Source organism: Pan paniscus, chromosome 11 (assembly GCF_029289425.2).
Source record: "Pan paniscus chromosome 11, NHGRI_mPanPan1-v2.0_pri, whole genome shotgun sequence".
In the NCBI taxonomy this organism is placed as follows: Eukaryota; Metazoa; Chordata; class Mammalia; order Primates; family Hominidae; genus Pan; species Pan paniscus.
Genome location: NC_073260.2, coordinates 11,681,874 through 11,703,981, shown reverse-complemented (window position 1 = coordinate 11,703,981; position 22,108 = coordinate 11,681,874). Strand labels below are relative to the sequence as shown.

The 22,108-nt window shown below is 45.2% G+C and overlaps 1 protein-coding gene across 3 annotated transcripts in view; it reads left to right on the top strand.

Annotated features, from left to right (window-relative positions):
* STXBP1 (syntaxin binding protein 1) overlaps window positions 1-22,108 on the top strand; it is an 80,140-nt gene that overhangs the window by 39,114 nt on the left and 18,918 nt on the right. For all 3 annotated transcript variants that reach the window (XM_034929105.3, XM_034929104.3, XM_063594187.1), the window contains exons 2-13: window positions 320-369; window positions 2,429-2,510; window positions 7,094-7,170; window positions 8,740-8,818; window positions 9,820-9,923; window positions 11,917-12,065; window positions 13,952-14,036; window positions 14,814-14,944; window positions 16,728-16,835; window positions 18,538-18,598; window positions 20,687-20,752; window positions 21,817-21,897. In XM_034929105.3, coding sequence (XP_034784996.1) covers window positions 320-369; window positions 2,429-2,510; window positions 7,094-7,170; window positions 8,740-8,818; window positions 9,820-9,923; window positions 11,917-12,065; window positions 13,952-14,036; window positions 14,814-14,944; window positions 16,728-16,835; window positions 18,538-18,598; window positions 20,687-20,752; window positions 21,817-21,897 — 1,073 coding nt within the window. The remainder of the gene's footprint in view (window positions 1-319; window positions 370-2,428; window positions 2,511-7,093; window positions 7,171-8,739; window positions 8,819-9,819; window positions 9,924-11,916; window positions 12,066-13,951; window positions 14,037-14,813; window positions 14,945-16,727; window positions 16,836-18,537; window positions 18,599-20,686; window positions 20,753-21,816; window positions 21,898-22,108) is intronic.

The window sequence follows — 22,108 nt, the reverse complement described above, 5'->3', positions numbered from 1 at the left end:
TTTAGTATAGATGGGGTTTCCCCATGTTGGCCAAGCTGGTCTCGAACTCCTGACCTCAGGTGATCTGCCCCCTCAGCCTCCCAAAGTGCTAACTTGTTCATCACTGAATCCCTAGCACCAATTACAGGTGTGAGCCACCATGCCCAGCTGAGAACTATTTTTATGGTGGGTTGGTTATGGCTCAGTAAACCAGTTGGTGAATTGCATGATTCAGAAACACAAAGCCTAAGGTGGGAAATGACCTTATCTAACAGAGAGGTGTAGAAGTCTTTGATATTACATTAATTTCCTCTCTCTCTCTCTCTTTCTCCTTTTTTAGAGATTATGCATGATGTGATAAAGAAGGTCAAGAAGAAGGGGGAATGGAAGGTGAGTAGAAAGTACAGTTAATGGGCTTAAGGTGAGTTCACATGGAAAAATCAGAAGGGGATGGAGTTGGAGGAAAGTTGTAGGCAGGAATGAGGGCTTTTGCTGTGTCCAGAGAGTACAGAATGCTCCTGGATTGGAGAAAGGTGATCTGCTCTGCCTCACATTTCATATGGTCTTGGTTAAGAATTCTGTTTGTCATAAAGCTTATCTTAAAGACCACCTGGTCAGGCAGTTAGCAGTGGAACTCTTTTGTTCAAACAAAATATTACCTGGAACCCGTTAGATAAAGCAGAGGAAGGTATAATTCTGCTGGCTCTGGGAGAGGAAGAAGAGGCCTTCTTGCCCCTTTGTGGCCATAAAGCATCTCCATGGAGTCCATGTACAGTTTGGGCTCAAAGCCCTCATCTGGTCTATCCTCATTGAACTGTAACTACATAAGACAAAAATAGTAAGCTCGTTTAATCACGTAACATTGACAGGAGTGCTGGAAACTATAGTGTACTTGAAACAAGTATTTAAGCCAATCAAACTGAGAGTGGGCCGGGTTCCTGGAATGGGTGGTACAGGAGTGGCACCTGCTGCCCCCTATGCATGAAGTCAGCATTTTAAGGACTGCTTGGTTGTCTAAGGCTGAGAATTATACTGGCCAGAAGAGTGTGCAGTTTTACTTGATTTTTTCTGCATGTTGCTGAAGAATTTATACCAACCTTTCTTGCCATCAAGGTTTCCTGCAGTCAAAAGCCCATGCAGTTTCAAGTGCATTGGGCCTAGGAACAACAGAGCTGATTAGTACAGGAGGATTTTGAAGTCTCACCCGGGGCCTTTGTTTTAACCAGCACATCTGTCCTTGCCACCCAGAAGGGGAGGCCGTGCAGTGGGCCTCCCCACCGCATACCTTTAGCATACCTCTTTAGCATACCTTTCTCACTTACCCTTCCCATCAGTGACGGGCTTGTAGACATGTGAATTTTAAACTAATCTTGAGGAAGCTGCCTTATATAATAAAAACTAATTGACCCCTGTACTGCAGCAGAAAGCTTTCTCATCCACACTATCTGCCCTGATGTGTCTTCCTCCTGTTGCCCCCTTCTCAGTTTATAGCATTACAAAAAGAGAGGATAAATAGCCTTGTTTTAACTGCCAGCTTCCTCTCCACTGTGGGCTGAATGAAGATAAGAAAGGTTAGCTGAAGAGTTGCAGGTCTGAAGCTTTTAGGCCAGGACTGGAATGTTCTTGTTCTTACAGCCTAGACTAAGGTACACTATGTCCCAGCTGACATGTGTGTTAGTGGCACAGTTCTGATGATGCTTTTCATCAAGTCCCCACATGCCAGACCACATGTGCAGGCACTAGTGTTCACTCTCCCCTTAAACACAAGTGCGTGCCGTGAAAAAGTACTCACTAATATGATTATGTCTGAATGTTGGAGCTATAGATGATATTTCCTTTATTTATTTATTTATTATTATTATTATTATTATTATTATTATTATTATGAGATGGGGTCTTGCTGTTGCCCAGGCTGGAGTGCAATGGCGCGATCTCGGCTCACTGCGACCTCCGTTTCCTGGGTTCAAACATTCTCCTGCCTCAGCCTCTCACGTAGCTGGGATTACAGGTGTGAGTCACCACACCTGGCTAATTTTTGTAGAGACGGGGTTTCACCATGTTGGCCAGGCTGATCTCGAACTCCTGACCTCAAGTGATCCACCCGCCTCAGCCTCCCAAAGTGTTGGGATTACAGGCATGAGCCACCATGCCCGACTGATTTTTTTTCCTTTTTTAAATGGGTATTTACTTTGTCATGGGAAATAAAAACTTTTTTTTTTTTAAGTTTATAAAATTACATCAGTGAGAGGAAACTCTAACTCCTAGAAAGTTAGGTTAGGGTATGGGAGGTACAAGTGAGCATGTGTCCCCGTGGGCTTCTGGTCCATAGGAAATATGGTTTCTTCTGTATTCTGTACTTCTGGAGCTCCTTTTGGAGTCTGATGCGGTAAGCTGAGTGAGAATCACAGCAGATGCCATGCAGCCCATACGCTGTTCTCTTTCCTTGCAGGTGCTGGTGGTGGATCAGTTAAGCATGAGGATGCTGTCCTCCTGCTGCAAGATGACAGACATCATGACCGAGGGCATAACGAGTGAGCATGCGCTCTGCACTTGAGCAGTGCTGGAGCCTTCTCTCTGTGGCGGGCTTAGCTCTTTCCTATTCATTATTATCTCCTTCTATTTTAGATTCTTCCAGCAACCTGTGTGCTAAGACCAGAAGCTCCTGAGAGGCCCAAGGCTATCTTGTTCATCACTGAATCCCTAGCACCAAATCCAGGGCTAGATGCTCATTCAATGTCTGTTAAAGGAATGCCAAAAGAAAGGTTAAATCAAGAAAGAAAAGGCAGCCCACCCAATAGAAAAAAGTTCTGAGCAGGCACTTAACAAAAGAAGAAATCCAAATGGCCAATCAATCTATGAAAATTGTCCACTGTCATTAGTGGTCGGGGAAATGCAATTCAAACCAGAGTGAGATGCCGATATAGATTCAAAATATTAGAATATTTAATCTCTGATAATGCCAAGTGACGGTGAGGAGGTAGAAAAATGGAAACTCCTACGTGATGGAATGTCTGCTGGTGTAGCCCCTTTGAAAACCACTTGGCAGTGTCTAGTAAAGTTGAAGGTATGCATGTCCTGTGAGCCAGCAAGTCTGTGGTCAGGTGTGTGTCCTAGACAACCTCCGGTATGTGTGCCCAGGATACATGTGCAGTAATACATGTGCAGTGTTGCTCATAGGTTCCCCAAGTGGAAAATAACCAAAACGTCCATCAAGTGTAGAATGGTTAAATCAGTTGCGTGCAATTACACAGTAGAATACTCTACAGGGATGAAAATGGGCGAGCCCTGAGCGCTCACAGTAACATGAATGCATCTGATGAACAACGGTGAGCAAAGACAGCAAGACACGAAAGACCACTGATAGTGAGCCTTCATTCCACAGAGTTCAGACCGCAGAGCTCAGCTGTGTTGTTTTAAAATGCAGATGTAAGGGGTAAAACCTCAAGAGAAGAGCTCACCATTCAAGGGAGGATAATGATTCTGTTTGCGGGGAAGAGAGGAAATGGGTTGATAGAGGGGAATGTGAGCTGGAGCCAGGGCACTTTTGTGGTGCTGATTGGGTTTCGTTTCTTAACTGGGGTAGTGCTTATTTAGACATTTGCCTTATGGTTATTTGTATGTTTATGTTTTATTCACACTTTGGAATGTGTGCTATAACTTTTGGTAAATAATAGGGAGCAGGATTGCTGGATCACATGGTAAGTATGCTTAGTTTTGTAAGATACTGCCAAACCATTTTTCAAAGTGGCTGACCATTTTGCATTCCCAGCAGTAGTGAATGAGAATTCCTGTTGCTCCACATCCTTACCAGCATTTGGAGTTGTCAGTGTTCTGAATTTTGAGCATTCTACCAGCTGTGTGGTGGTATGGTATTGTTGTTTTAATTTGCATTTCCCTGATGACTTAGGATGTGGAGCATCTTTTCACATGCTTATTTGCCATCTGTATATTGTTTTTTGGTGCAGTGTCTGTAAGGTCTTTGGCCCATTTTTTAATTGGGTTATTTGTTTTCTTATTGTTGAATTTTAAGGGATATTTGTATATTTTGGATAACAGTTCTTTATCAGATATGTCTTTTGGAAATATTTGCCCTCAGTCTGTGGCTTGTCTTTTCATTCTCTTGATGGCATCTTGCACAGAGCAGTACTTTTTAATTTTAATGAAGTCCAGCTTATCAATTCTTGTTTTCATGGATTGTCACTTTGGTGTCATATCTAAAAAGTCATTGCCAAATCCAAGGACACCTAGCTTTTCTTTTATGTAATCCTCTAGGAATTTTATAATTTCGCATTTTACATTTAGGTCTGTGATCCATTTTGAGTTAACATTTCTAAAGGGTATAATGTATGTGTCTGTATTCATTTTGGTTGCACATGGATGTGATTCCTTCATTTTTAAAAAACAGATCCAGTGTATCTATCAGCAGAAGCACAGTCCTGTAAATGGCATACATAGTTTTTTTGTTTGTTTGTTTGTTTGTTTGTTTGAGACAGAGTCTTGCTGTCTCCCAAGCTGGAGGGCAGTGGCACAATCTCAGCTCACCACAACCTCTGCCTCCTGGGTTCAAGGGATTATCCTGCCTCAGCCCCCTAAGTAGCTGGGATTACAGGCACCTGCCATCACGCCTGGCTAATTTTTGTATTTTTAGTAGAGACAGGGTTTCACCATGTTGGCTAGGCTGGTCTCGAACTCCTGACCTCAAGTGATCCACCTGCCTCGCCCTCCCAAAGTGGTGGGATTACAGGAGTGAGCCACTGCACTTGGCACACATACACAATTTTTTATGTGACTTTTATGTCATTTAGTGACCTAAGTCAGTGTGTTTTTTGTTTGTTTGTTTTTGAGACAGAGTCTTGCTCTGTTGCCCAGGATGGAGTATAGTGGTGCAATCTTGACTCACTGCAAACTCTGCCTCTGGGGTTTGGGCAGTTCTCGTGCCTCAGCCTCCCGAGTAGCTGGGATTACAGGCAGGCGCCAGCACACCCGGCTATTTTCTTTTTTTCTTTTTTTTTTTTTAGTAGAGACAGGGTTTCACCATGTTGGCCAAACTGGTCTTGAACTCCTGGCCCCAAGTTATCTGCTCGCCTTGGCTTCCCAAAGTGCTGGGATTACAGACATGAGCTACTGTGCCCTGCCCCAAGTCAGTTTTAAGACTAGGCTTGCCCCTATTTTGAGTTTATGATGTTATTTTCTTCATTGAATTTTTGAAACTATTTTTTTCGTCTATCAAAGCAAAAACAGACAAAAAACACAAAAGTAAAGGAGAAAAACACTAAATGGAGCTAACAAGGATCTAAGAAAAGAGCAGTGACCTCCTGTCCTCCCATCTCCCATCCTCGGGGTCTATTACCCCAGAGGCAGCCACCTCGCCCTTCATTCTGGTCATCTTTTTTATTTTTCTACATAAATGCTTGTTCTATTTTCTCTTGATTCAGTGATATTAGATATTATTAACTGACTTCCTGTGGGAGATGGGGATTCAGAGCTCTCCACTATACACAGACTCTTGCCTACCCCCAAAAGTGGTTTTTAAAAAATGTCCTTATGGCCGGGCATGGTAGCTCACACCTGTAATCCCAGCACTTTGGGAGGCAGAGGCAGGCGGCTCACAAGGTCAGGAATTTGAGACCAGCCTGTCCAACAGAGTGAAACCCTGTCTCTACTAAAAATACAAAAATTAGCCGAGCATGGTCGCACGTGCCTGTAGTCCCAGCTACTCAGGAGGCTGAGGTGGGAGAATCACTTGAACCTGGGAGGTGGAGGTTGCAGTGAGCCAAGATCGTGCCACTGCACTCCAGCCTGGGCGACAGAGCAAGACTGTCTCAAAAAGAAAAAGAAAGAAAGAAAGAAAAAGTGTTCTTACTTAACAAAATTTAAAAGTTAGCAACCCTATGTTGAAGCTCTGAAACATTTTGGGGGGAAATATTAGTGGCCTATGAAATTAAACAAATCTATAACCACTGGTAAAGTAGATGTTTGGGGATTTTTGGTATTAATTTGAACATTATTTAAGGTGAAAGTCTTTATAAATATTCCAAGTCTTTATAAATGTTACAATCCTCTAAAGTGATGCTTTTATCTGCTTAAATGATCTGCATAGAAAGAATGGCACCTGTATAATTGCCTTGCTCTCTCAATGCCAGAGGACAGTAGGTAACACATTTTAAGCATTACCAGGTGATTGGTAAGATTCTCCCAAAAGCTGTTCTTTCCAGGTGAAGTCCCTGACATAACTGTAGAGGAAACAAGCAAACCAAAGCCTATGGTTTGTTTTAACCAAATAGAACATTTAATCTTTGCACTATTGAAGGAAGCAATATTGTATAGAGAATGTGGTTGGAATGCCCTCATTTGATATGCAGAGGAGAGCAATGAAACTATCCAGCTGTTGATAAATAAACCCAACATGGAAATTCCAAAAGAATTGGGATTATCTAGGGCAGATGAGACAAAGCTGAAGAAGAGGCAAAGGACCCATTCTTGACAGAATTAGATATCATTTTCCATTTCCTCTCAGAACAGATCAATGAATTTACTTAAACTGAAATGGGAAGTGAGAACTATCTAGTGTGAAGATTTCAGATTTTTCTTTGTTGTTGTTTTTGTCGTTGTTTTTGAGATGGAGTCTCACTCTGTCACCCAGGCTGGAGTGCAGTGGTACGATCTTGGCTTACTGCAGCCTCCACCTCCCAGGTTCAATCGATTCTCCCACCTCAGCCTCCTGAGTAGCTGGAATTATAGGCACATTCCAACATGCCTGGCTAATTTTTGTAGTTTTTTAGTAGAGATGAGGTTTCACCATGTTGGCCAGGCTGGTCTTGAACTCCTGACATCAAGTGATGTGCCCATCTCAGCCTCCCAAAGTGCTGGGATTACAGGCATGAGCCACCATGCCCAGCCCAGATTTCAGATTCTAACATCTTGGGCATGTTGAGACCATGGAATTCACTCCCAAGGAACGTGGTAACCTTAAGGAATGAGTGAATGATTCCCCCCGGTCCCCCATTGTAGATATTTATCTGCAACAGTCTGAAGGTAGCCTGTCTATATTGCTTCTGGTTTTATGGTCACCCATCATATTTTCTTATTCACTGTGGGTTGTTTTGTTGTCTAGTTGTGGAAGATATCAATAAGCGCAGAGAGCCGCTCCCCAGCCTGGAGGCTGTGTATCTCATCACTCCATCCGAGAAGGTAAACCTTCCACCAGAGGAGGACTCTGGCTAAGGTTAGATGGACTGGCTTGGGATTTATGTGGCACAGACTGTCTGACATTTCTAGGTTAAGCACGCATTTAACACACTGCTCTGTTTAAGCATGCAATCCACAATGGGGTGGGGTCGGGGGTGGTGTTTATGCAGTGAGAAGTGATGAATGTATTAAGTGTTCTTAAACACAGCAGCTGTGCAGAAAACCAGAGCCTGTGTTCCGTGGCCCTGGATCATTCTAGTTTTCCCCCTTGCACTCCCTCTTCAGGTAGGACCCACTCTGTCTAATTAGCAGTCCACCTCCAGACTTTGGTATTTTATGCTTTCATTTTATTTTATCAATATCCAGTTACTGTTCACATTTACCTGTCTTATAATTTTGGAGGTTACTTCAAATCACTATCCAAACAAGGTCCAACTCCTTGCTTCTGGGTAATAGTTGTCTTAGGCAGGTTTTGTTTTGTTTTGTTTTGTTGGTTTTGTTTTGTTTTTTGAGACGAAGTCTAGCTCTGTTGCCCAGGCTGGAGTGCAGTGGCACGATCTCGGCTCACTGCAACCTCTGCCTCCCAGGTTCAAGAGATTCTCCTGCCTCAGCCTCCCAAGTAGCTGGGATTACAGGCACCCCCCCGCCACACCCAGCTAATTTTTGTATTTTTGGTAGAGACAGGGTTTCACCATGTTGGCCAGGCTGGTCTCGAACTCCTGACCTCAAGTGATCCACCTGTCTTGGTCTCCCAAAGTGCTGGGATTACAAGCATGAGCCACCACTCTCAGCCTTTTTTGTTTTTTTGGGTTGTTGTTGTTGTTTTTTGTTTGTTTGTTTTTGTTTTTGTTTTTGTTTTGAGACAGGTCTCTCTCCATCACCCAGGCTGGAGTGCAGTGTTGTGATCACAGTTCACTACAGCCCCGACCTCCGGGGCTTAAGTGATCCTCCCACCTCAGCCTCCCAAACAGCTGGGACTACAGGCACATGCCACCATGCCCAGCTAATTTTTGGTAGAGATGGAGATCTTGCTATGTTGCCCAGGCTAGTGGCAAACTTCTGAGCTCAAGTGATCCACCTGCCTTGGCCTCCCAAAGTGTTGGGATTACAGGCGTGAGCCACCATGCCAGCCTTAGGTGTCTTAGTCTATATAAATTTCCTCCAATTTTCACACTTTTTTTTTTTCACTTTGAAAACTGGCTTACATATGAATTTCTACAGATGCAATTAAATTGCCAAAAGGTCATCAATATGAATCTCCTGGAAGGTTTCTGCCAGGTTTCCTTTTTTGTGGGTGTCTTCCTAACAACTAATTACAGTGGCTCCAAAGAACTGATACTGTCATTCCAGAATGAGCTAAGAAGGCCTTTGTTCATCTAAACTCTGAAATAATACTAATTTTAAGTCCTCAGGACTTGGTTATGGCCAAACATGAGTGTTAGAATTATGCATCAAAAATCCCCTGATTTTGTGCAAGTGGCTTGAAGCCATTGGATTTAACTCAGTTCAGATACAGGTCCCATTTGGCTCTAGAATTGGATTCAGGTCCCTCTTTTTCCCCCCCATCCACAGTCCGTCCACTCTCTCATCAGTGACTTTAAGGACCCGCCGACTGCTAAATACCGGGCTGCACACGTCTTCTTCACTGACTGTGAGTACAACCAAGAGCTGTCCCCAGTCCCATCAGGCAGGTTAGCATTTCTGCACAGCTGGGCTGAGCCAAAACTAAGGCAGGTCAAGAGGGAAGACATGGGTTGTTACCATGCTTGTCCCGATCTGCTGGTTTCTCTTCAGAAGATAAATTGCATAAGAGACAAAAATAAGTGCACGCAAATACAAACCCACTAGATCATGCAGTCCTTCCTGCTGAAAAATAGCACACAAGCACCTCTTCTCAGGACTGACAGGCTTGGTGCTGAGAATGACCTTCCTGAGCCTTGGCATTTCATTATGTAGACTTCCAGTTAGCACTGTATGCTGTAGTATGTTTCCATCAATTTTTCAACTACAAAGATATTCCAATCCAGTAGTCTTTGTATTAGATAGAATCTGCATCATTACCCTAGAATTAGTTTTCTTATGTTTTGAAGATTTTATGCTCAGATCCTAGCGGAGAAGCAGAGGGAGATGAATTGACCTGGACAGCTACAGAGTATAAAACAGTAAGAATTCACCCAGAGATCTTCTCTCTAGGGATAAACTCCCACAGCACTCACCACTGAGAAAGTGGAAAGGATATAGCAGAAGAAGGATTTTGGCTGGGTGTGGTGGCTCATGCCTATAATCCCAGCACTTTGGGAGGCCTAGGTGGGTGGATCACCTGAGATCAGAAGTTCGAGACCAGCCTGGTCAACATGGGGAAACCCCGTCTCTACAAAAATACAAAAATTAGCTGGATATGACAGCAGGTGCCTATAATCCCAGCTACTCGGGAGGCTGAGGTGGGAGAATTGCTTGAACCCGGGAGGCGGAGGTTGCAGTGAGCAAGATCACGCCATTGCACTCCAGTCTGGGTGACAGAATGAGACTCCATCTCAAAAAAAAAAAAAAAAAAAAAATCCTGATAAAATGAAGAGCCCACTGTACATGTGCAGCTGTTAAATGAACCAGCAAATGGACAGGAAAGCCAACTGTCTTTTGTCATGTTTGCAGCTTGTCCAGATGCCCTGTTTAATGAACTGGTAAAATCCCGAGCAGCCAAAGTCATCAAAACTCTGACGGAAATCAATATTGCATTTCTCCCGTATGAATCCCAGGTGAGCCTGAGTAGGGGGTGCAAAGGAAATCTGCATCCTGTCTTATTCTGAGAGGGTGGGGTGGGACCTACTAAAGAGTTGAGGAGGGAAGGTACCATGCTCTGAATTGCCAAATGACAGGTTAGAAGTGGATGTTTACTGAATGGAAATAGTATTCCATAGGGCCTGCCCCCTGCCCTCATCTTACTCTCCAGTTGTTTCTGACTTTGCTTCAGCCTTGTGCCTTTCTTTGTGTGCATTTCATCCTTGCTCTCAGTGTTCACTCCTGTCGGCTGACTCCTTGAATAACCACAAAGTAGCCAATCAGAAACGAGCTTGGAAGGAGAGCGAGGGTGGGGAGCAGAAGCATCCCATCTGCTGCGAAGGAGACTGTTTTTTACGTGGAGATAACCTCAGCTTGTCATGTGCTGAGAGAGCAGATGGCAGCCTTCGTCATTAGCCGTTAACACTTCAGGTGCCAAATGCCAGGCCCATAAAGCACTCCCTTGGAAACAAACAAAATTATTAAACAAATAAAGGTGAAGCTGATTGTGAGAGAACAGACACAACTTGTCTTGGTATTTTGAGAGTTGTTAAAATGTCTTCTCTTACCAGACAAGGAAACAAAAACCACAGGACTTTGATGCATTTTACGGAGCTAAAAGATGATTGTGGCATATTGGATCTTTACAGATCAGCTTCAAGACACCAGAGAGTGACCTATTCTTAGAGAAGGAGAGATGCATAATATATAGTGTGAACATTTAAAAACAGGCTTCCTTCTCACTTGGCCTAAAGCCTGTCACCCGCTTGGGGGAAGGGATTTTTTTTTCTTCTGTGTGTTCCATCCCCACCTGGATAGAACAAAATCCAGCTTTAGCATATTGAACAATCTTATATTTCAGAAATTTTAAGAAAGTAAACTATTTTTCGAATACCATTTTTTAAGATTAAGGTAGTTTATATAAATGAGAATTTAAGAGAATACTGATAACTGGAAGACTCAGTCATTTAAGAGAGAATCTTCAACTTCTAGCACACTCCCAAAAAAAAAAAAGAAACAGAAAAAGAAGAGACAAATACGGCCAGGCATGATGGTTCACGCCTGTAATCCCAGCACTTTGGGAGGCCAAGACGGGCGGATCACGAGGTCAGGAGATCGAGACCATCCTGTTTAACACGGTGAAACTCCATCTCTACTAAAAATACAAAAAAATTAGCCAGGCGTGGTAGCGGGCACCTATAGTCCCAGCTACTTGGGAGGCTGAGGCAGGAGAATGGCGTGAACCCAGGAGGCGGACCCTGCAGTGAGCCGAGATCATGCCACTGCACCCCAGCCTGGGCAACAGAGCAAGATTCTATCTCCAAAAAAAAAAAAAAAAAAGAAAAGACAAATACTTAGAACATGCTACTGAAGATAAGGCATTATTAAATCCATAAATAGCTCCTTTATTTGCCCACAGTCACAGCACAGTATCTGGCTTGTCTCTTATTTATTGAAACTAAGCTTACAATTTCCAGTGTAGTCTCACACTAATCCCTTCTGCTCTCCTCCTGGCCTTGTCACTGTTCTCCAGGCACCCTAGGTACACACCCGCCCGAGGTCCTTGGCACTGCCTGTTCCCTCCATGTGGAAGTCCCCTGTAAACATCCCACCTTCAAGCCCTTGCTCAGATGTTACCTTCTCAGCGAGTCCTGGTGTCCTCCCCGTCCAGCCCTCCTGGACATCCTCCCCTGCTCTGATATTTTCTCATATACTTGCCAGTTTCTCAGGACCACACAATTCACTTTTCATTATGTTTATTGTCTGCTTTCTCCTACTAGATTGCAAACTCCTTGAGGACAGGGATGTTTTGGTCACTAATAGTTCCCAAGGGTTTAGCACATGGGTACATGGTAGGCACCCAGCACATATTTGTGGAAGAAACGGGAACATATTCTGTAGACTCACTGCCAGGGTCAGAGAACACTCTGATAGTTCACAATATGTATTAATACTTCTTCTCCTCCCCAGGTCTATTCCTTGGACTCTGCTGACTCTTTCCAAAGCTTCTACAGTCCCCACAAGGCTCAGATGAAGAATCCTATACTGGAGCGCCTGGCAGAGCAGATCGCGACCCTTTGTGCCACCCTGAAGGAGTACCCGGCTGTGCGGTATCGGGGGTAAGGCAGTGCACCAGTCTGCTGGAGTGGCCTCCCGTGTGTCCCCCAAGTGAGGAGCTGGCCTGGACTCCTCCTCCGGCCTTAAGGTTCCTCTGACAGTTGTCTCAAGAAGATCAGGATTTGAGCATCTCTTACTTCAAATTATTCTTCCAGTGGTTTTGTTATCTTCTCAATGTTATAGTGAAATATAATAATACATGCAGAAAAAAGCATAAATCAACTATTGAATAACGAAAATGTGAACCTCTATGTAACTGCAACTCAGGCTGCCTATCGTTTTTAATTTCTTTCTAATCTTTAAAAACAAATACTATCTTTACTGAAGATGTTTCAGAGTAAGATAAAATACAAAGAGAGTAATTCTCCAAAGGACATGTTCCTCAGATTTTATCAAGCCACGCATTTCTCACTTGCTTGCTGAGTGCTGGGGGCACCTGAAGCTGAAGACCCAGCCCATGATCAGGGAGGATGGGTGGGATGTGCCTTCCAGCGTGTATGTGCATGAGAGATGCACCCCTGCAGGCTCGACCCTGCGAGATAGGACAGGCCAAGTGCTGGGGACAGCCACAGTAGGGAGAGGGCCCTTTGAGCCAAGGGTGAAGCCCGTCTGCAGACCACAGGTGACGATAGGCTCATGAGGAGAGAGAGGCCAGCATTTTGTGTGCACAGTTGGCTCTTGCATTTGGTATAAACAAAAACTTGGGAGTTGGGAAAATGTGGGGCACATTTGGGGAAGATGGGTAGTCCAGCACAGTGTATGTGTATGGCAGTGGCGTGGGATGAAGCCAATTCTGGAGGTCTTGGATGACAGGTTTGGGATTATGTCCTTCGGTGGTTATCACTGGAAACCTATGGGGGATTTGGACGGGGATGACCACAGTGCTCTGGGAGAGTGAAGGCTGGAGTATAAGCAGGAGTCAGGGCAAGGAAAAACCAGAAGGGGTGGCTAACCAGGAGGCCACTGCAGGAGGAACAAAGGGCCTGGTCTTGGAGTGATGGGAACGGGGTGGACAGGTAAGGACAGAATCTGAGAGGGTGCAGAGGTGGACTCGGAACTGCCAGCAGGTTGGGAGTAGGGCAGGAAGGGCTTAGGCTGCCAAGGCATTGTGCCGTGGTAACCAAGAGCTTGGTGGTGCCACGGATCATGGGTTCACCCATCCTGTGACCTCATTGTCTCCTGGAAGTTGTGGCCATAGAAAAACACCTTCCGGTTGCTGTCCCAGTGCCTGGCTTCCCTCCACTGTTGGTACTCATGGACAAAGCCGGCCGGCAGTTAAGAAATGGGACCTAGGTGGCATCTCCTGACTGACCGGTGGGAGCTCAGGCTGGTAGCAGGGCTGCTGCAGTGCTGAGACTGGCCAGGAAGCAGGCAGCCGCCGCCCCAGCATCAGGTCAGGTGGGGCCCAGGGAGTGCTGTCAGACCCAGCCATGGGGAAAGGTTCAAAGGTTCTCACATTGTTCTGGCCATGCCAGCTGAAATGTCACTCTCCAACAAACAAAACAAAACAAGACCCAAGAGAATGTGAACTGAGGGAAGTGAGAATCATGGGAGTCAGGCTGGGAGCCTGATCGTGGCAAAAGGTTCACTGACTGGTCAGGGCCCCCAGTGGAAGTGCGGCAGTTTATCTGAAGCTGCTTGGAAAGACATCTGTTTCCACTTAGATCATTCTGGATAAAAGCAATAAGAAAATCCCTTACTTATGGTCCAGGCTAAGTGTTTTATTTTGCTTTTCCTTTCTAATTATACTCTCATTGTAAAAACACGAATACAGACGATGCTCACATCTCCCCTAACCCCGCTGCACTGCTTGGCTTCCTTTCCTGGGGGCAGCCAGCACCATCATGGGTGCTGGGTGGTTCATGCTCTGTCACCCCTCCTTTGTCAGGGAATACAAGGACAATGCCCTGCTGGCTCAGCTAATCCAGGACAAGCTCGATGCCTATAAAGCTGATGACCCAACAATGGGGGAGGTAAGTCTGGCTTGGACCACGTGGTTCTCTTACCAAGGACCGCAGTGTTTGTGTGACAGTCCCAGAGATAGCTTGGTTCTGTTGCCACAGAGCATGTGTCAGTGCTGCTTTTCCTGGGGACTGGCTTCCAGTGAAATGCCTGAAGCCCCTGGGGCAGGGCCATCTACATGTGTTCAGCGTGGCCAGGGTGACCAACTTGTTCTGTTTGCCAGGGCTTACCTGGTTGCAGCTCTGAATGGCCCAAGTCCTGGGAAACCCCCAGAAGCATAATAGCAAACCAGAAAATCGACACTGACACACGCTTCAGAGCTCATTCAGCATTCACTGGTTTTTACACATGCTCTGTGTACAGTCCTGTGCAGTTTTACACATGGATAGATTCATGTAACCATCTTACAATCAAGATACAGAGCTGTTTCCTCACCACCTTGATTTTAAAACTGAAAGTCCCAGGTCCTGGGAACCCGCTTAGTCCCAGGCACACTGGAGGGTGGTTGCCCCATTTGTAGTTGAACTTGGGCAGTTTCCTACAGAAACTCACTTCGGCTCCTAGCGTTTCATATCTGCCCCTAAGTGCGCTTGCTATGAAATAGAAACACTGGAGTCTTTTAGGGTATTTTTGGTGATCTTGTCTAGCAGTAGACTTCTGTGCTGCGTTAGTAACTTTGCACCTCAAGAGTTTGCTTCCTGCTGCCCTCCTTTACAAGAGGGGTTCGCTAGGTGGAGAAGCCGGAGTTGGCTGGGTGGCTTGTGAAGCATCTCCCTGTTTTCCCCCAGGGCCCAGACAAGGCACGCTCCCAGCTCCTGATCCTGGATCGAGGCTTTGACCCCAGCTCCCCTGTGCTCCATGAATTGACTTTTCAGGCTATGAGTTATGATCTGCTGCCTATCGAAAATGATGTATACAAGTAAGTATAGGGTTACAGACCCCAGAGTGTATACGGCTCTGCACATGAGCCAAAAATATGTCTAGAAAAAGAACGGGCTTTTTTGTTTGTTTGTTTTGAGATGGAGTCTCGCTCTGTCGCCCAAGCGGGAGTGCAGTGGCACAATCTCAGCTCACTGCAACCTCTGCCTCCCGGGTTCAAGCAATTCTCCTGCCTCAGCCTCCCAAGTAGCTGGGGTTACAGGCATGTGCCACCATGCCCAGCTAACTTTTTGTATTTTTTTAGTAGAGATGGGATTTCACTGTGCTGGCGAGGCTGGTCTCAAACTCCTGACCTCGTGATCCGCCCACCTCAGCCTCCCAAAGTGCTGAGATTACAGGCATGAGCTACCACGCCTGGCAGAAAAAGAGAGTTTTTTTGTTTGTTGTTTTCTTAAGACGAAGTCTCGCCCTGTCGCCCAGGCTGGAGTGCATTGGCGCAATCTCAGCTCACTGCAACCTCCACCTCCTGGGTTCAAGCGATTCTCCTGCCTCAGCCTCCCGAGTAGCTGGGATTACAGGTGCCCACCACCACGTCTGGCTAATTTTTTGTATCTTTAGTAGAGACGGGGTTTCACCATGTTGGCCAGCCTGGTCTCGAACTCCTGACCTCATGATCCGCCCGCCTCAGCCTCCCAAAGTGCTGGGATTATAGGTGTGAGCCACAGCGCCCAGCAAAGAGCATTTTTAACCCTAGGAAAAACGGTTCATTGATACAGCCTTGCAAATTAGCCTGTAAGTTCTTCTGCGAGTTCCCCAAATCCATGTGGCATTTCTAGGCAGGAACTCATGACTTGTCCTCTTTTTGGGGAGGACAAGCACTTTAGGTCTTTGGTTCCCAGCTCACAGCACCTCAGGTCATAGCCTACTTGGATATGTTAATATTGATTTTTGTGTTTATGTGTGTATCTCATTCAGAGTTGAAATTTTTTCTTTTTCTGTTTTATTGGTTCTGCCTCTCTGGAGGCAGAGTTGAAACTTCTTGTTTATAGATCCTGAAACATGATGATGATGAAATATATCAACAGAAGTTTCATACTGAACTTTCCTCACAGAGGAGCTGTTTTCTTCATTTGTAAAAAACATTTTTCTTGGTAACAATCATCAGAAATTTAGTTTCTAAAAACCAGTTTTTCCTTTTATGGAACCAGACTGTATAAGAAACAGACTGTATGAGAACAGACATTGTTCTCATGGCATTTAATAGCATCCATCATAAAGATAGTGGTTTCAAAATGAAGATTCTAAAAATGTGAGTGAATCTCGGTTCTCCCTGTTGGTAGCTATAATTTGTGCCTCCTCCAGCTGTTCACGATTTCCCATGTGATTGGTGCTGAGGGCCTATTGCAGGCAGCTGCTGGAAGCTATTTAGGCACCACACATTGAAGATGACATCCCAGTGCCTTTCCAGAGGGACAGATGTGATCTTTGCCTTTCCCCTATAAATAACTAAACTCATGTATGACCTGACTTCATGCCCTGGACCAGACAGCTCAGGTGGAGCTTGTATCAGCTGACCCAGAAGATTTTAAGACAGAATTTCAAATTGGTTGACTTTGAATAGAGCTTTGAATCTCTCCTACCCGAGGAATTGCAGCCCGGGTCAGTGCTGCCACAGCAAGCCTGGCTGACAGGTCCAATGTTGTGACGGCACTTGTGAACATCTGGCAGCTGAGGGTGGTGAGCTGCTGCCGCTGTAAGCTGAAGAGGGTTCGATGAATGTTGTGGAGACAGTGCACTCCACCTGAGTCCCGTCTCCATTCTAGGTATGAGACCAGCGGCATCGGGGAGGCACGGGTGAAGGAGGTGCTCCTGGACGAGGACGACGACCTGTGGATAGCACTGCGCCACAAGCACATCGCAGAGGTGTCCCAGTAAGAGCCCCCTGCCCCCTTCTCCAGCGAGGCGCCTCTCCCCAGCTGCTATTGATGATGCGTTCACTCTGGGCACCTCGCGGGGGCTCATCACTGTGTGAATTCGTTTTCTTGGCAGAGTCACCAACATGCTAACCCATAATGATAAATCCCTTCTGTTTTCTGAGCTTGAGCTACTCCGACTTCATGAAGTTAGAAAATCAATTCTGTATTAGGGCTGCTTTTAGGATTCTTGGAAAACATATGTAGCTCTCTCAGAAAAATGCATTACAAACATTAAAAATTTAAAGCTAGTTCATTCTATTGAAAGACCCAAACACCACAGTATACAATTGGACTTTCTTTTTTATAGCTGGTATACAGCCTTCCCTGTTTTACCTACAGTTCCTGAGCAATAGCTGATGTCTCCCTACTAAACTGTATCCAGCTCTGAAAATGTTTCAGAATGTTTCTAATATTTAAACATTGTTGTAAGACCTTTAAGCTGTAGATAATGATTCTGCTTTTTCAGAAAGACACATTCTGCTACAGTGAGTTGGTGATATATTCAGGAAATTCCCAAGGAAGAGTGAGAAAATAATACAGCCTTGGATAGTTCTGTTGTTTAGAGAAGAGGTCTCTAAACTTTTTTGATCACTCAACTTAAAAAGATACTAACCTGTGGCCAGGCGTGGTGGCTCACACCTGTAACCCCAGCACTTTGGGAGGCCGAGGCAGGTGGATCACCTGAGGTCAGGAATTCGAGACCAGCCTAGCCAACATGGTAAAACCCAGTCTCTACTAAAAATACAAAACTTAGCTGAGCGTGGTGGCGTGCGCCTATAGTCCCAGCTACTCGGGTGGCTGAGGCAGGACAATCACTTGAACCCGGGAGTTGGAGGTTGCAGTGAGCCAAGATTTCGCCATTGCACTCCAGCCTGGATGACAGAGTAAAACTCCATCTCAAAAAATAAAAAAGATATTAACCCATATTTCAGTAAATTAAATGTATTTATGAATTTAAAATATGCTTTATTGTACTAATGTGTGTATTTACAGCATAAATATATGTTTGTATATTTTTCAAACATGAATTATGTTTCACTATTTATATTCCAATATAAATTTGAAAAGAATGAGGTAAAATAAACATAAGTAGATATTCTAATATTTTCTTCTCTTTTCTCCTTGAATAATCTGGTACACCCCACTCTGGAGACCACTGGTTTCAAATATTAATTAGAAAAGCTATGTGTCTCTCTTCTCTCTTAGAAAATAACTTCTTTTTCTTTTTCTTTTTGAGACTGAGACTTGCTCTGTCACCCAGGCTGGAGTGCAGTGGCACAATCTTGGCTCACTGCCACCTCTGCCTCCCAGGTTCAAGCAATTCTCATGCCTCAGCCTCCCAAGTAGCTGGGATTACAGAAGTGTGCCACCATGCCCAGCTAATTTTTGTATTTTTAGTAGAGATGGGGTTTCACCATATAGACCAGGCTGGTCTCGAACTCCCAACCTCAGGTGATCTGCCCACCTTGGCCTCCCAAAGTGCTGGGATTACAGGCGTGAGCCACCACACCCGGCCAAAAATAACTTTAAATGCATACCTTACTGGCAGGAAAACTCACCACATACTCCTAAAGGAAAAATTGCATGACTCCTATAGCATCCATAGCAAGGTCCATGGTGTTGCTGTGAAACTTAGCTGCCTCCTTTTATCTTCCAGGGAAGTCACCCGGTCTCTGAAAGATTTTTCTTCTAGCAAGAGAATGAATACTGGAGAGAAGGTAAACCCATGCCAGTGCTCAAATGCCCAGTAAATTAGTCCCTGCTTTCTCTCTAAGAGCAGGGAAGCTGCCTCCTCCAAACAGGACTAGTGGGTTAGCAAGGCCATATCCCTCTCTTAGTTTATATCATTTTGCCTTATTTTTATTTTGCTTTTATTATTATTATTATTATTTTGACAGAGTCTTGCTCTGTTTCCCAGGCTGAGGTGCAGTGACAGGATCTTGGCTTACTGCAACCTCTGCATTTTGGGTTCAAGCGATTCTCCTGCCTCGGCCTCCTGAGTAGCTGGGATTAGAGGCACGCGCCACCACCCCTGGCTAATTTTTTTGTATTTTTAGTAGAGACGGGGTTTCACCATCTTGGCCAGGTTGGTTTTGTACTCCTGACCTCCAGCTATCCACCCACCTTGGCCTCCCAAAGTGCTAGGATTACAGGCGTGAGCCACCGTGCCCGGCCATTTTTACATTTAAGATACAGATCCAGGCCGGGCATGGTGGCTCACACCTGTAATCCCAGCACTTTGGGAGGCCGAGGCAAGTGGATCACAAGGTCAGGAGTTCGAGACCACCCTTGTCAACATGGTGAAACCCTGTCTCTACTAAAAATACAAAAAATTATCTTGGTGTGGTAGTGGGCACCTGTAATCCCAGCTACTTGGGAGGCTGAGGCAGGAGAATTGCTTAAACCCGGGAGGTGGAGATTGCAGTGAGCCAAGACCATGCCATTGCACTCCAGCCTGGGTGACAGAGTCAGACTCTGTCTAAAACAACAAACAAAAAAAAGACACAGATCCAGAGCCCCTACATTTTGATATTTACAGAGAACTGCTTTTTGTTACTCTGATGGTTAATATTTACTGTTTTGGATCATGATTCATTTTAAGCCAGAAGAATGAACTGTGAGACCTTTTTTAACTTGTGGTAAAATTATAACCTACCTTATTTATATATATAAAATTATATATATATAATTATAACCTACCTTATAGAATTTATAACCTACCTTACCTGGGCCTCTCTATATCCTGCCTGTTTATCAGAGGTGGCACACCTGTCTTCGTCAAGGGAAGTGGAATTACCAAAATACAACTCTGGTTGTGTTACTCACTTGCTTAAAACCATTTAGGGACTTCTTGTTCCCCTTAGAATAACTCCCATCTGCAACACACACACACACACACACACACACCCCTTCCAAAGCCCAGATCATCAGCCCCACAGGCCTCTCTCTGGTCTCATCTCTGCCCCTATCCTTCTTGCCCTGCCTCCTTGCTCCAGCCACACCAGTGTCCTCTTGCCTCAGACCTGGCCAGGTTCTTTGGCTCAGGCATCATTTCCTCAGGGAAACCCTCCCCGGGTCCCTACCCAGACTAGGCAGATGCCTGTACCACGTGCACCCACACTACCTGGTGAGTCCCCTCTAAGGGCCCTGATCTCTGCAGTGCTTTGGCTCCTCTCCTGGATGCTCTGATTCTCCGTGAATTAGAGATTCTTTTTTTTTTCTTTTGTCCTTGTATCTCCAGCACCTAATAGTTCCTGGTATATAGTAGTAATTTAGTAAATTTTTGTTGGGTAAATGGATGGGATTAGATGGCCCACACAGAAAGCACACAGACCTGTCTTGCCCATTGGGTGCAGATTCCCACCCTCTGTGACCTCCCTGTGCTCCTCCCGTCCACGTAGCCACAGTCTTTCTGCCAGGAGGAAGTGCAAACTTGATGCTAAGGCTGCTTGAGCTGAGGATGAAGAAAAGCAGTGAATAGAAGGATTTTTTTTCCTCAGCAAGAATTAGCTCTCAACAGCTTTCTAGTCCAATAAGCATAGAATAAAATATAACTGCTAGACTTCAGAGTTCAGTTCCCAACCTATAAGACAATCATATTTGGATCAAAAAAAATTTTGAGCCAGAGGCCTGGAAATCTAAACACACATGATTTTGTGTTTCACAGATTCATTTTGAGTGTTACAGAGTGTGCGCTTGGGAACCCTAGTGTGGGCAGCTGTCCTGTCCTGTGCCCACCAGCCTTGCAAAGCCTCCTAACATCAGGGCCATTAGAGTGACACCATGTGCCTTCCTTTCCCTTACAGACCACCATGCGGGACCTGTCCCAGATGCTGAAGAAGATGCCTCAGTACCAGAAAGAGCTCAGCAAGGTATGGCAGCCCCAAATCATCTGTTTGAATCATTGAGTAGAAACAGCTGCAAAAAGACTTCTCAAAGCCCTACTACTCTAATTGATTCATGGAAATTCACAGATTTAGTTATCTTCAATGTTTATTAGAAAAGAAATGAAAGGCTGGGATAGGCACCTTATTTCCTGTCACTTTCTTTTCTCCTCTTTATCTTTTCCTTCCTATTCCCTTGCTGTTGGCAGGAGGCCTCAGTTCCTCACCACATGGGCCTCTCCACAGGGCTCCTTGAGCATCCTCCCAACAGGGCCATTGGCTTTCCCCAGAGTGAGCCATCTGAGAGAGAGAGTGCTAGGAGGAAGTCACAATACCTTTTATGTCCTGATCCTGGATGCCATGCATTATCAGTTCCTCCACATTGTTTGTTAGAAGCAATCTACTAATTCCAGCCTACAGTTAAGGAGGGAATGAAGCTCTGCCTCCTAAAAGGAGGAGTATCAAAGAATCTGTGGACACATTGTAGTAATAAAACCATCATTGGCTGGGTGTGGTGGCTCATGCCTGTAATCCCAGCACTTTGGGAGACCGAGGTGGGCAGATCACCTGAGATCAGGAGTTCGAGACCAACCTGGCCAACATGGTGAAACCCCGTCTCTACTATAAGTACAAAAATTAGCCGGGCGTGGTGGCACGTGCCTGTAATCCTAGCTACTCAGGAGGCTGAGGCAGGAGAATCACTTGAACCCAGGAGGCAAAGGTTGCAGTGAGCCGAGGTTGCACCACTGCACTCCAGCCTGCGCAACAGAGCAAGACTCTGCCTCAAATAAAAACCATGGTGCCACCTACCCTCATAAAGGATTTCTCCTTCGTCTTAACTCTTTTAGAATGTGGTTTGTCCCTCTCTTTTGACATGTAACACTTTCTACTTTATGATGTTTGTGTACCCGCTTGTACACACTTTTTACCTCCTTTCTGAGGCTAGCAACTCCTTGGTGCCCAGTGGTGTTTTATACATAGTAGGTGCTCAGTAGATGTTGCATGCATCCATGATTAGTCCCTTGGTCACAAACTGTTGTGCTTTTTCCTAGTACTCCACCCACCTGCACCTTGCTGAGGACTGTATGAAGCATTACCAAGGCACCGTAGACAAACTCTGCCGAGTGGAGCAGGTAGGACTCTCCTTCTGCCATGGCAAGTTTTTGCCAGGCCTATTTACCCAGCAGAATTTTAACATCTGCCCTTGAACATCCTGCAGAATCATAGGAAATAGAGACGGGAAGGCCTGCTAGATCATGCTGTCTCAACTCTGGAGCCAGTGTGGTTCCACTGTCCATGGTAGGGACTAGATTGGTCTGGAATGCTGTGCCGTTTGGATTTTGC